Source organism: Mastigoproctus giganteus, chromosome 5, assembly GCF_048544385.1.
Source record: "Mastigoproctus giganteus isolate SK-2022 chromosome 5, ASM4854438v1, whole genome shotgun sequence".
NCBI lineage: Eukaryota > Metazoa > Arthropoda > Arachnida > Uropygi > Thelyphonidae > Mastigoproctus > Mastigoproctus giganteus.
This window is the reverse complement of record NC_143579.1, coordinates 27,842,091-27,854,652: the sequence shown is the minus strand read 5'-3', so window position 1 is coordinate 27,854,652 and position 12,562 is coordinate 27,842,091. Positions and strand designations below refer to the sequence as shown.

Genomic DNA, 12,562 nt, shown 5'->3' with positions numbered 1-12,562 from the left:
ACCACTGCCAAGTGGTCAGGCAACACCTTGAGTATGTGACAAGTGGTGGTATTTCACTGGTTGATGAGAGTCGTCTACCACCTAGTACTGCCTGGTAACATAGAGGGGCGGCGTTCCTCCATGTGGTGTGGGCGCCACACCTCGACCCCTGCTTACGTTGGTTCACACCTGGGTGGTCACCCACCATGTACTTGTGCATGAAGGTTATATACCCAGGATTACTAACAGTCCCACCATCGTGAAGGTGCAAGCAGAGGATTTGGATGTCATAGACTGTCCGGACTTTGCCGAAATTGGGTCCACTTGACTTGAGTGTCACCCGAATATCAGTTCCATCAGCGTTTTAGACTCCCAGGTAGCAAGAACAGCTTGTCTGGCATATCTGAGAGAATGTCTGTGACAACCTCTATTAAATAGAATAAAAGAAATAAATGAAAAACTGACACATTTTATAAGCTACAAAAAATGAATCATGAAGAGAAAATGGGCATTTTTTTTTTTTAAATTGAACTACTACATTTATTATTATAACAACATTTTCAGTATGCATAAATGCACTGGCAAGAAAAAGGATTAAAAAAAAAAAAATAGTGATATATACTGCATTATATTTTTACTAAAGGTGAAGGTGTGAAAATCAGGTTGTGACTAAATGGTTACAAAGAAATTTACTTCTGTGAAGATATTTCAGGATTTTATTGCATGTAGAATTATTAACCAGGATAGAGGGAGAAAATATTCATATGTGGCTGTTAATAATTTATAACATGCATTAGGATGTATCAGACACTTCAATACTTAAAAAAAAAAAAAAAGTTATCTTAGAGGGCTAATTATGTGGAAGAATGGTTATTAAGAAACTGAAATAAAATAGTTTTCTGAGCAATGTCAGACAGGCTGCAAAAGCAGGTCATGAGGTTTTATCAATGATATACAGGAATTTTGCTAGCAGGGAAAAGGAGATGATTATCACTTTGTATAAGGCAATGGTCAGGCCACGCCTTGAGTACTGCATACAGGTCTCGAGGCTTCATTTTAGGAAGGATGTAGATTTGCTTGTGTGTGTACAGAGAAAGGCAACAAGATTGGTGGGGGGAATGAAGGGATCCTCTTACCAAGAGAGGCTTAAGTTCTACAAATTGCAGCGGTTGGACACTAGGCACCTGCGAGGTGATCTGATTGAAGTGTATAAGGCCTTGAATGGGTTAAGCATAATGAATTCTGATGGGATTCTTCCACTTTCTCAGATTATGAACCTAAGGGGGCATAAATTCAAATTGAGGAAAGATAGTTGTAGAATAGATGTGCAGAAATTTGCCTTTAGCCAACAGGTGGTTAATTGCTGAAACAGCCTTCCATCTGTCGTGGACGTTGATGGCTTAAATGAATTCAAGGAGGAACTGGACAAACATTTAGAGGGAATGGTTGTGTGAATTTTTTTTTTTTTTTGGCTGATGCTACATAAGCTCATACGCTTGCTTTCGTAGTGCTTGCTCATAGTGCATCACATGCCACTATTACTATTACTAATATGAAATGGTTTAAATTTTACATAAAAATAAGAAGACTATTCACTCAAAATTAAATTTAAAGATAAACACTTGGTGGTGTAACTAAAATCTGCCCTTCCTACATTCAAAGCAATTTTAAAAAATAGAATTATGCAACAATGATAATGATCACTATATCAATTTACCTTGTATCCTCTTCCATTTCTATATGAATATCATCTTCAACTTCCTCCTCCTCTGAGTTGTCTTCTAGTTCTTCTTCTGATAACTAATATTACAAAACATTCTAAATAGCAATAAATTTAAAATCACTTATGCATGCTAATGAATATGAAAATCACATCAAAACTGGATAATCTTAACTCTCTTTCTCTAAGCAGATCTAACTGGAAAAAGTACTGATTTATTATTATTAGCATTAATAGAGAAGGCAGGCAGGCAGCCTTATTTGTATAGTGTCCACAGAAATGCTAAATCTAATTCTCTGATGATTTTGCTTCTTTGTTTCACTTATCAATCTTATCTCCAAAAATTGAGATAAGATTGATCCAATGCTGAACACTTTAACCACACCATATATGTTTTAAACATGATATCTACTGTCTCTAATTCAATTTCATTTTTAATAAAAAGCAAACCATTCATCAGTTCATACACTTGGTGTGTGATAAGCTGTTAGCAATTTTTGCTATTTTAAATGTGATTATACAGTGTAGAAATGAATGTCATGTGAAACTATTTATAATTATTCAATAACTGAACTTGTAAAATAATAAGAGAAGTTTACCTCAATATACATAGAACACTTCCATATGATACTCTCCAGCAATTAAATCGAAAATCTTGCATTACAGTAAAAAATAATTAAAAATCAATTGAACACAATTAAAAATCAATCTAGATTGATTTTCATAGCACAGTTTGTATTCATCACATTGCTCGACGTGGAGTTGGGGGAACCCTCTGTAACCACATTACAATTAACACTATATATTTGCTTCCAACTAACTCACATCGATTCTTTACTGGTAGATGTAACTTCATACTCGACAAAGGCACTTTTTGTGCTCAGGCTGCTTTTGACAAGAAGCATGACACCACCGCCCCTTCTATCTTCCCTATCTCTCCTAAATATATCATACATACCATACTGGAACTCATCTTCAATTTCTGGTTGGCACCATGTTTCTGTTAGCCCTATTATGTCAGCATTTAGTTGTCCTAAACAGGAATTCAAATTCAGCCATTTTATTAACAGCACAACTACATTACTGAAGACACTTACGACTAAGTATTCTTCTATAGTTTACTACCCTGACAAACCCTTTGAAGTTACTTAGGCTTGTTTCCCTATCTTTCTCATCCCCCTCATTTAAAGCATTGCTACCCTCAGAACATCTTGCCAACATTGGCTGTTGTGGCAACAAACAAGACCTCTTCTGAGGTGAGTAAAAACATTACTTTAATCCATATCATGAAATAAATGTGGATCTATATTTGGACGGATACTTTGATGATGATGTCATTATGACAGCCAAGAAGTGGCTCTTGGAGCATAATAGCCACTTTTATGAGGGGATGGGTGCAGGCTCTGATTCAGTAGTAAAAAAATTTACACAAAGTGATAGTTAGCATTAGCAAAGGCACATGATGCAAGCTTATATAGCATCGGCCAAAAAAAATAAATAAAAACACGCTACATACACCCTTCTCATTTCACCCATCCACTCACTCCAAATGTTTGTCTAATTCTGCCTTCAATCTATTTAAGATATCAACTTCTACAACGATAGATGGAAGTTTGTTCCAGCAATCAACCACCCGCTGGCTAAAGGCAAACTTCCACACAACTATCCTACAACTGTCTTTCCTCAATTTGAATTTATGTCCTCTCACACAATTATTCTCAGCAAGAGAAAGAATCCCATCAGCATTGAGCATGTTCAAACCATTCAAGGTTTTATACATATCAATCAGATCACCCCACAGGTGCCTAGTCTCCAGACACTGTAATTTGCAAAACTTAAGCCTTTCTTCGTAAGAGCAACCCTTTGTTCCATTCACTAATCTTGCCATGGGTACCTCCCCTGAGTCCAAGGAAGCTCTCATAATTATGACTAAGGGTTTTCTTACTTCCTTTGCAGCCTCCTTTAATATAACTGGATAGATTCCATCCACCCCAGGTGCCTTTTTTATGTTTAGCCTCAACAATTTCTCCTCCACTTTACTCTCAATTATTACAAGATTATCTAGCTTACTGCCAGAGTTTAATACACCTCTGGCATTCCCCTCCCTGAATAACTCATGTGTGTGTGTGTGAACATATGTAGATGCAAAATATTCATTTAGTTTGTTAGCTACCTGACCAGGATCATCAACAGTTGAACATCGATATAAAGTGAACCAATTTGATTCATCCCCTTCCTTCTGGAGTTTACATAAGTAAAGCACTCTTTGCTGTTTTTCTTTGCATCCTTAGCCAAAGATTTCTCGTAATCTGCCTTTGCCTGCCTAACCTCCTTTGTGAGTTGGTTACAGACCAACTTATATCTATCATAGGCTTCCTTTCGCCCGTTAATTTATATGTATCACATGTCTAATTAGCTCATCTGACATCCATTTAGGCCAAAATCTTGAACAATATTTCTTAGTTGGTAAGAAAAGCCTAGTAGCTTCCAAGATTAATTCTTTGAATACTTCCCATTTTGAATTTGCTTTTGGTAACATCATCAGTTGGTCCCACCGTATAGAATTTAAATACTGTCTAAGACCACCGTAGTCAGTTTTACAAAAGCAAAAACCTTCCCTTTACCCATGATGGTAGTTGCCTCTTTGAGTAAATCCCACTTCAGCACACTATGATCATTGCTACCTATTCGTTGCTTTATCTGCAGATTCGTAATGCATGAAGGATCACTACTGATAATCAGATCAAGAGTATTACTCCCTCTAGTTGCTTCCCTAACATGCTGCTGTAGAAAACAATCATCCAATAAATCCACAAAAGCCTTGTTAGTGTGTGAATGATCAACAACAAATTACAGTCAATATCTGGGAATGGCTCACTCTATTTCTCTGTACAGTTGTTTATTATACTCATCAGAGTCATTAGGCCTGTAACACACTCCTACTCTCAATTTTGCATTCCCAGTGCTTATGTCACACCAAACTGACTCAACACTGCCAAGTCCAACCATGTCGACTGGGTGTACTTCCTTGGATTTTGCGTTTCTTAACCAATAGCATAACCCCTCCTCTTTTCCTATCCTGTCTATCCTTCCTGTACACATTGTGCTCCCCAAATTCCAGTTTATCTGTGTGACACCACGTCTCTGTTATCCCAACAATATCTCCCTTTGAAATTTTGACCAACACCTCAAATTCATCAAATGTATTTACCAAACTCCTAACATTAGTGTACACACATGTATACATGCACCTGCTTCTATTCTTAGCTACCCTAACACAGTCCATGTATTTACTTGTTCTGCAATGGCACAGCTGTCTCTGGAATCTCCTGCATCTTGTTTTCCAGGCTGCTGCTCATTTCAATAGAAGCAGTGTAAGAATCACTTTCACTTCTGTCAGTGGCTACTGTTAATCTATTAGTCAATGTATCTCCCCCCCCCAAGCTAGCAATTTTCCAATCCACCTAACTCTACCTCGATAGCATCAGCAAATATCCTTGCACCCTTTCTATTTAAGTGTATCCCATCCCTGTAGAAGCAGTGTCTCCCATTAAAAAGCACAGACCAGGCTGAGAAAAATTCTACCCCTTGAGCCTTGCACAATCTCTCCAAGGCCAAATTGATCGACAGGGCTCTCATCATATACTCCCTCCTATTGTGTCTGGGCAGAATTGCACACTTTCAAATTCATGATGGTGAATAAGTGGAAAAATAAATTTAAGTCATTAAAAACTTGAAGTGCATAACATAGTTTAAACTAGCATACTTGCAGTACGATCCGAGAAAAAAATTTGGAGGCATTAGTTACTGAATAACCCTCATATTTTGTGCTTTCACAAAGCAAACACTGTGCAGATTGCAAAACTGTGTAATGTCACAAATAATAAGTGTAAATAAATATTTTCATATTAGTGCTTTTTTTTACAAATGCCAAACATCCACTTTCTTATTTCTAAAATAAGTCTACTAAGCTTGGGAATTTGCAAGTTACCTTGGGTTAAAAAACTACTTCTACATATTTCCATTTTGACTTCTATGGTATGAAATGTGAATATAATATAAAAAGAATTAGCTTCCCACTGTGGTCCATTTCAGTTTTATCATAATTTACTGTAATCCTCCAACACAGTCATGTTTGAAAACAACTCACACAACAATGTAATTGAATGTATTGGTATTAGTAATGGCCATATGGTACAATTAAGCCTAAGGCTCAATTGTACCATATGGCCACTGCACCAACAAAAAAACAAAAAAAAAGTAAAATAATAATAAATTAAATTAAATAAATAATAAGAGAAAAGGAAATAGACAACCTATGCATTTCGCTCCTCCCATAGGTAACTATCCAGCTGACCTTAAAAATTTCCCCAAACTGTCAGCCTCAACCACCCATGTAGATAACTTATTCCAGTAATTTATAACTTGCTGGCTAAAATAAAACTTCCTGTAATCCAGTCTAAACATCTCTCCCCTATAATTTGAATTTATGGCCTCTTGTTCTAGAATCATTTATAACAATGAAAATTTCATTCTAATTCATTTTACTTTTGCCTCTCAGAGCCTTACACGCCTCAATCAAGTCTCCTCTACTGTGCCTGGTTTCTAAGCTGTGCAACCCACATATTCAGTCTTTTCTCATATGGATGCCCTTTTGCCGATCTAACCATTGGATTTAGGTATTCTCTCCATACATGAACACAGTATTCCAAGTGTGGGCTAACAATAGCCTTGTATAATGGGATTATTATCTCTACTAGAAAATGTTCGATAAATCATCAATAGAACACCATGGGCCTTCCTTGCAAACTGTCTACAATGCTCAGAGAACTTCATGTCTGACCGTATAGTAACTCCAAATCGCTTTCTTCTACTATTGACTTTCATTCAACTCCACCACAAAGTACAGATTTATTTCACAAAGTATAAATTAATTTAAGATTCATGTAAGTTTGTAAGATGCAACTTAAATATCCAAAACAAATATATTCATTTTTAGGCATATTTAAAGAGAAAAAAGTGACAAGGAAGGATCATTTGGAGTTACTACAATCTCAAATACAGTGCAAAAATTCAGCATGTACTGCATTGTCTTTCTCACATTGAAATACTGAGGGCAACTGAAATATTTCTCAGAACACATTTGGTAGCCAGATACTACGCAATCATTGAGATATTTTACAGATGATATTATGAAGAGGACAAAAAAAAAAGATTTCTGTCTAAGCATTTCAAGTGGTTAAAACCAAGAGTTGTTACTGCCCTCAAAAGTTTCTGTACTTGCAAAACTTAAAAAAGTAAGATACTCTTCAATGCAGTTGTGAAAAAAGCAAGTGAATAAAAACAAACGTTTCAGGCGACATTTTCTGCTCCACAGTGATCATCTTGATCCCTACTGTGTATTCTGAGAATACACAGTAGGCATACATATCTGGCAGGCAGGCAGGGGACTGACAACTGCTAATACATGGTCTGATGATGATGGGTACTGTCACGGTTCGCAAAACATCACCTTAATGTATAGGAATTTAGTTATTAACTGATTAAACTATCTTAATATTCACATGGTATAAGAGTGGTCATAACTAAATGTATAATTCTATGGAAATATGCCACATAACATCCTTCCCCAACTATATATCAGAAGATTATAGTTAATTTAAACAGGGATGTGAAAGGAGCACTGGATCACTACTAAAATCACTATCACTACTTTCCAGAGAACACAAAGTTCTCTGGAAAGCAGTGATAGTGATTTTCTTCTAACTTGACTATTTCCAACCAGAAAATATCAGAACTGGCATATTCACAATATAATATACAGGGTGAGCATAAAGTCTTTCCCTGATTAAGAACAATTATAACTTAAAATCTATGCTAGATAGAAACTTTCACCTTGTGTCATAACGAAGGCCAATGCTTAAGAGTTTTTTGCACTGTACAGTTGCACAATCTGTGGACGATCTAAGCAGCACTACAATGGATACATCGCTGCAATCACCAGTATCAAAATGCCGTCGATGAAGGAGAAGCTCAGTGTGTTTTGTGGTTTCATGAAACAAAATCGCCAATTACAGTTCAGCAAAACTTTAGAAGAGAGTATGGGTGAGATCCACCAGATGTTAAAAACATCAGAGATTGGTATGCAAAGTTTTAAGAGACTGACAGTGTTGGGGGCCATTTTGATACTGGTGATTGCAGTGATGTATCCATCGTAGCGATTGCAGCGCTACCTAGATCGTCCACAGATTGCACAACTGTACAGTGCAAAAAACTAAGCGTTGGCCTTCATTGACACAAGTTGCAAGTTTCTACCTAGCATAGTTTTTAAGTTATTTTTCTTAATCAGGGAAAAATGTTATGCTCACCCTGTATAGTTTTGTTTAAAACATAAATTTCTTAAATTAAACAATCTTAATATATTAAAAATAATATTCTGTTACAGGAAGAAAGGTTATAACAAAATTTGTCTCATTTTAACTTTATTAATGAATTATGACAATAAAATGTGTAATTTAAATAGTAAACACTAAACAGTAATATTTTTAGACGCACCTCGACAACAGCAGAATGCTCAAGTTTATCTAATTCGGAAGGCTCTTGTAAATTGTGAAGTTTGCATAATTCCATCACTAGTATTCTCACCTGCTGTAAAACCTAATGAAATCAATAACAACAATTAACACAAGATGCATTATTTGATTAAATAATGACAATTATACATTTGCATTCTAGTAACCAGACAGATGATGAAACAAAGATGTTCACAAATATTTATTAATATGAAAAACCACTTCCAGAAATGACTTATCTTACAAAATATAAGGCAAAAATCAGAGTTTCGAGTAAAATCAGAATTAACCAACAATGCACAATAAATAAATAAATAATAAAAAAAATAAAGATCACAATGCAACACATGAATGTCGCTGCCATTCTGTATATGCTTTCTACACCATATAGAAATCATGTACAATAACCAGAATTACACATATTAGTCAGAATACTCAGTTACTGATTTGTTATCTGTTGTCAGTTCTGTATGAGGTGCTATCCAAAAGTTCCCAAAATGTATTTATAAAATAAATTAGACTCACCCTGGGTCTTATCTGCCACCGTCACCTTCGAAGTAATCCCCTTAAGAGCGTAAACACTGATCCCAGCACTTCTCCCATGATTTGAATGGGTCTTGAAAGTCCTTTTTCGTCATAGTACTCAGAACTGCCTGCAATTCGAGTTGGATATCCTCTACGCTGTCAAATCTTTGACCCTTCAGCTTGATTTTCATTCTTGGGAAGAGGAAGAAGTCACGGTGGACTAAGTCTGGCGAATAAGGGGGGGTAGGGGCAATTGTCATGTCATTGGATGCCAAAAACTGTGCCACACAGAGATGTGTGGGGTGGCACATTGTCATGATGAAGGACCCAGTTGTTTGGGCACCACTTCTCTGGATGTCGCAGTAGAACTTTGCATTGATGGTGTGGCCAGGAGGGATGAATTCCTTACGAATAATCTGGTCAATGTCAAAAAAAAAAAAAAAAAAAAAAACAGATCAGCATAGGCTTCAACATTGCTCCTCACTTGTCAGGCTTTCTTCGGTCGGGGCAAAGATGGGCATTTCCACTGGGATGATTGTTGCTTGGTTTCTGAGTCATACCCATATACCCAACTCTCGTCACCAGTGACAACTGTAGAAAGGAAGTTTTGATCACTCCTGGCCCGTTCTTGAAGATCTCTGCTAACTTACATGCGATGCTGCTTTTCGTCTTCACTCAGTAACCATGGCACGAACTTGGCCGCAATCCTTCTCATGTTCAACAGACCCCCTGATGGTCCGCAAACCAGTTGCAGGGGGTCCACAAAACGGGCCCTCTGGAACTGGTCAAATTTTTCATTCTATGTACAGCAAATTGATTGAAAAATAAAGTTATTATATTTTTTTGTAAAAATAAGAATAAAGTTGTTTTAAACATAAAACTGCGAATTTTCTTTTCAGAAAATCCAGTGTTCGTACATATAGACACACACATAAAAACATCTGCACATATATATATATATATATATATATATATATATATATATATATATTATTTTTTTATTTAAGATGTTAGTTTTAGTGGTAGAGTCTAATGGTGTATTTATAATCAAAATTTAGCAGGTTATAGTGTATACCAAGAAACCAACCAGTAACATAACGGCCCAAGAAACATAAGAACCTGTGTACGCACCTGCGGCAACCTGGAAAAAATATATATATGCAATATAACTTATACAGCATAGAATATGTAGGTGTATTTCGTTGAAGTTACTGTTGGCATAGGTAGCTTTGTTGGACTTGTATATATGTACATAGTAGGCACTGCCCATGGAGTAAGCTATATATAGCTTACACTCATTGAAAAAGTTGTACCTATATTTACTCTATGGGTAGGAACCAATTCTATTATCCTCTACAATGTCTCCTAGAACTATCTATTTGTTAACATTACCATATGCTAGTTCCATATTTATATACAAAATTGCAGAGGGCGCTATAGATTTTAGAATTAATTTTGGCTATTTAGTGACATTAACTACAGTTACCAGGGGGAGCTTCGATCGGTTAGGTACTCATATATGCTACCAGTGTTGCCAACTCTTAATAATATTTCCCGCTAGCCGCATACTCAAAATCCGCTATTTTTAACACTTAACCCGCCAAATTTTTAAAATTTTCATTTGTTTGTACTTTGTAGTGAATAAAAACAAACAAACAAATAGTATATATAAATAGTTATTTATTTTCTGTTTTTAATATAAAATCAATATCTAAATTAATTTCGAAATTCAATATCTCCTTATCATATGCTTCTTCTGTACCTATTTTGCGAAGCACTTCTTCAGGTAAAACAATTTTTACAACACTTTTCAACTCTTTTGAGCCCGTATCGTACTGATAAGATTGCATTAACCATGCCAACACTCATTCTGTTGCGTGTTTTGTTTTTTACTAGATTTAAGTTGCTGAATATTCTTTCCACATCTGCATTGGATAATGGCAAAATTAAAATACCCAATGCAAATTGGCTAATTTCTTTAAATGGATTTTCACCGCTTGCATCTGGATATTTCTAAACTTCTGACCAAAACTTCATTGTATTGTTGATGTTTTCTCATTTAACAAGAGTAATGTTTATATACTGTTGCTCATTTTTTTCAATTTGATTCAAAAGATTTGTTTACTCTTTGTACTTCAGATAAGATAGGTTTTAAAAATAAAATATACGCTAAATTACTTTCATCTTTGAACATTGAATAAAGAAGTTGTGCAGTATAACGTTTGTCAGTCAAACGAGTTATTTCAAAATGGGCTTTTATTTCAATATACTGTTCTAAAATTCTTGTTATAGCAACTTCAATGGATAATCACCTTGTTTGACACGAATGAACTATCTTTTTCGGATCTGCACCATCGTTTATGGCACTTTATAAATATTTAAATTGATTCTGTCAGCTAGTGGATTTACTAAACCAATTATAAGTTTTAGCGATCATGAATTCTAGACTTCTAGGGAATATTTCGCGGGTTGCATGAGATACTGCTAATTGCAAAGAATGACATACGCATTTAATTAATATCAATTTCGGTACATCGGACTTCAAATGTGTATAAACGCTGTTATTAACTCCAATCATAACGCTAGCATTATCTGTCCCAATGCCCACAAATTATTTAAATTCTGGTTTAAATCGTTTCAGCTAATTCTTAATATTATTTTTGGTATATTGTAATTATGGAAGGTAGATTAAATGATACTGAAAACAGACTGGCTCTGATGCCGTAGCCTAGTGGTCAGGCGCGCGGGTGCATAAGTACACGTGCTTTGAGTGACCGGGGTTCAAGCCCGTGACTGCTGAATACGGTACTGTTTCTTGTATTCTGTGTATCTTGTAAACTCCTCTGACCGTTTGGTCGTCCCCGAGTATAAACAGAAAATTTATTAAAGGAAGTTTAAAATTTTCCAGCGTTATTTTAATTGAATTTGAAATATTTTCAGCGTTACATTGATCTAATTCCACAAGAGCTAAGAATGTAGAAACTCTTTTATCGAATTGCTCATCATAATACACAATTGCAATACCTAATAGTTTTGTTACACTAATATCGTTTGATTCATCTAGTAACAAACTATAATTTGAAAAGCCATTGGGCACTGACTATAATAAATCTTTCTGAAAGTGGGGGTGTAGGATATATTTTATAACGCCGTTGCATTTTGTTCGATGAATTTTTAAAGTTTTGGCTGTTTGATCTTGGAATGCATTCTTACATAATTCACCAAGGTGGTCTATTGCCAGTATTGACGAGTGAGCACAAACAAACAAACTTAACTTTGCTTCAGCTTCCACTGTTTGTAAATTCTTGGTGGGAAAATTTAATTTAGATTGGTTGCCTGATCTATTAGGTGAAAATGGTTCTTCTACTGACTTAATATGTTTGAAAGTTTTTAAATGACTTTTAATGTTATGTCGGTAATTCGGATCGCATTTCTTGGAAGCCAATCAAATACGACGAATAAAAATTATTCAATGCCATTTCTTCGCGGTTTCAAAAAAAGGCGTCATTAGAATTTTCCCCACATTTTTAGATTTGATTCAACAATTAAAGCTATGACCCAACAGTCAGGTCGTTTGACCGCGGGCGTAACTACGTAAAATTGTTGGGGTTCTCCTCAGGGAAATTCCAGAATAATATAAAACCGATTCTTCGCTTAAAAAAAAAAAAAAAAAAAAACTATGAAATATGATATCCCTACTATGTTTACGATGTATATCGATAAAACATTTCAATTATGAAATATTTTTATTGTTAATTAAATAATT

At 35.4% G+C, this 12,562-nt stretch overlaps 1 protein-coding gene across 1 annotated transcript in view; it reads right to left on the bottom strand.

Annotated features, from left to right (window-relative positions):
• LOC150085265 (ubiquitin-conjugating enzyme E2 Q1) overlaps positions 1-12,562 on the bottom strand; it is a 187,225-nt gene that overhangs the window by 82,249 nt on the left and 92,414 nt on the right. The window contains exons 4-5 of the mRNA XM_090373119.1: positions 8,255-8,356; positions 1,697-1,779 (exon numbers count right to left, since the gene is read on the bottom strand). Coding sequence (XP_090229245.1) covers positions 1,697-1,779; positions 8,255-8,356 — 185 coding nt within the window. The remainder of the gene's footprint in view (positions 1-1,696; positions 1,780-8,254; positions 8,357-12,562) is intronic.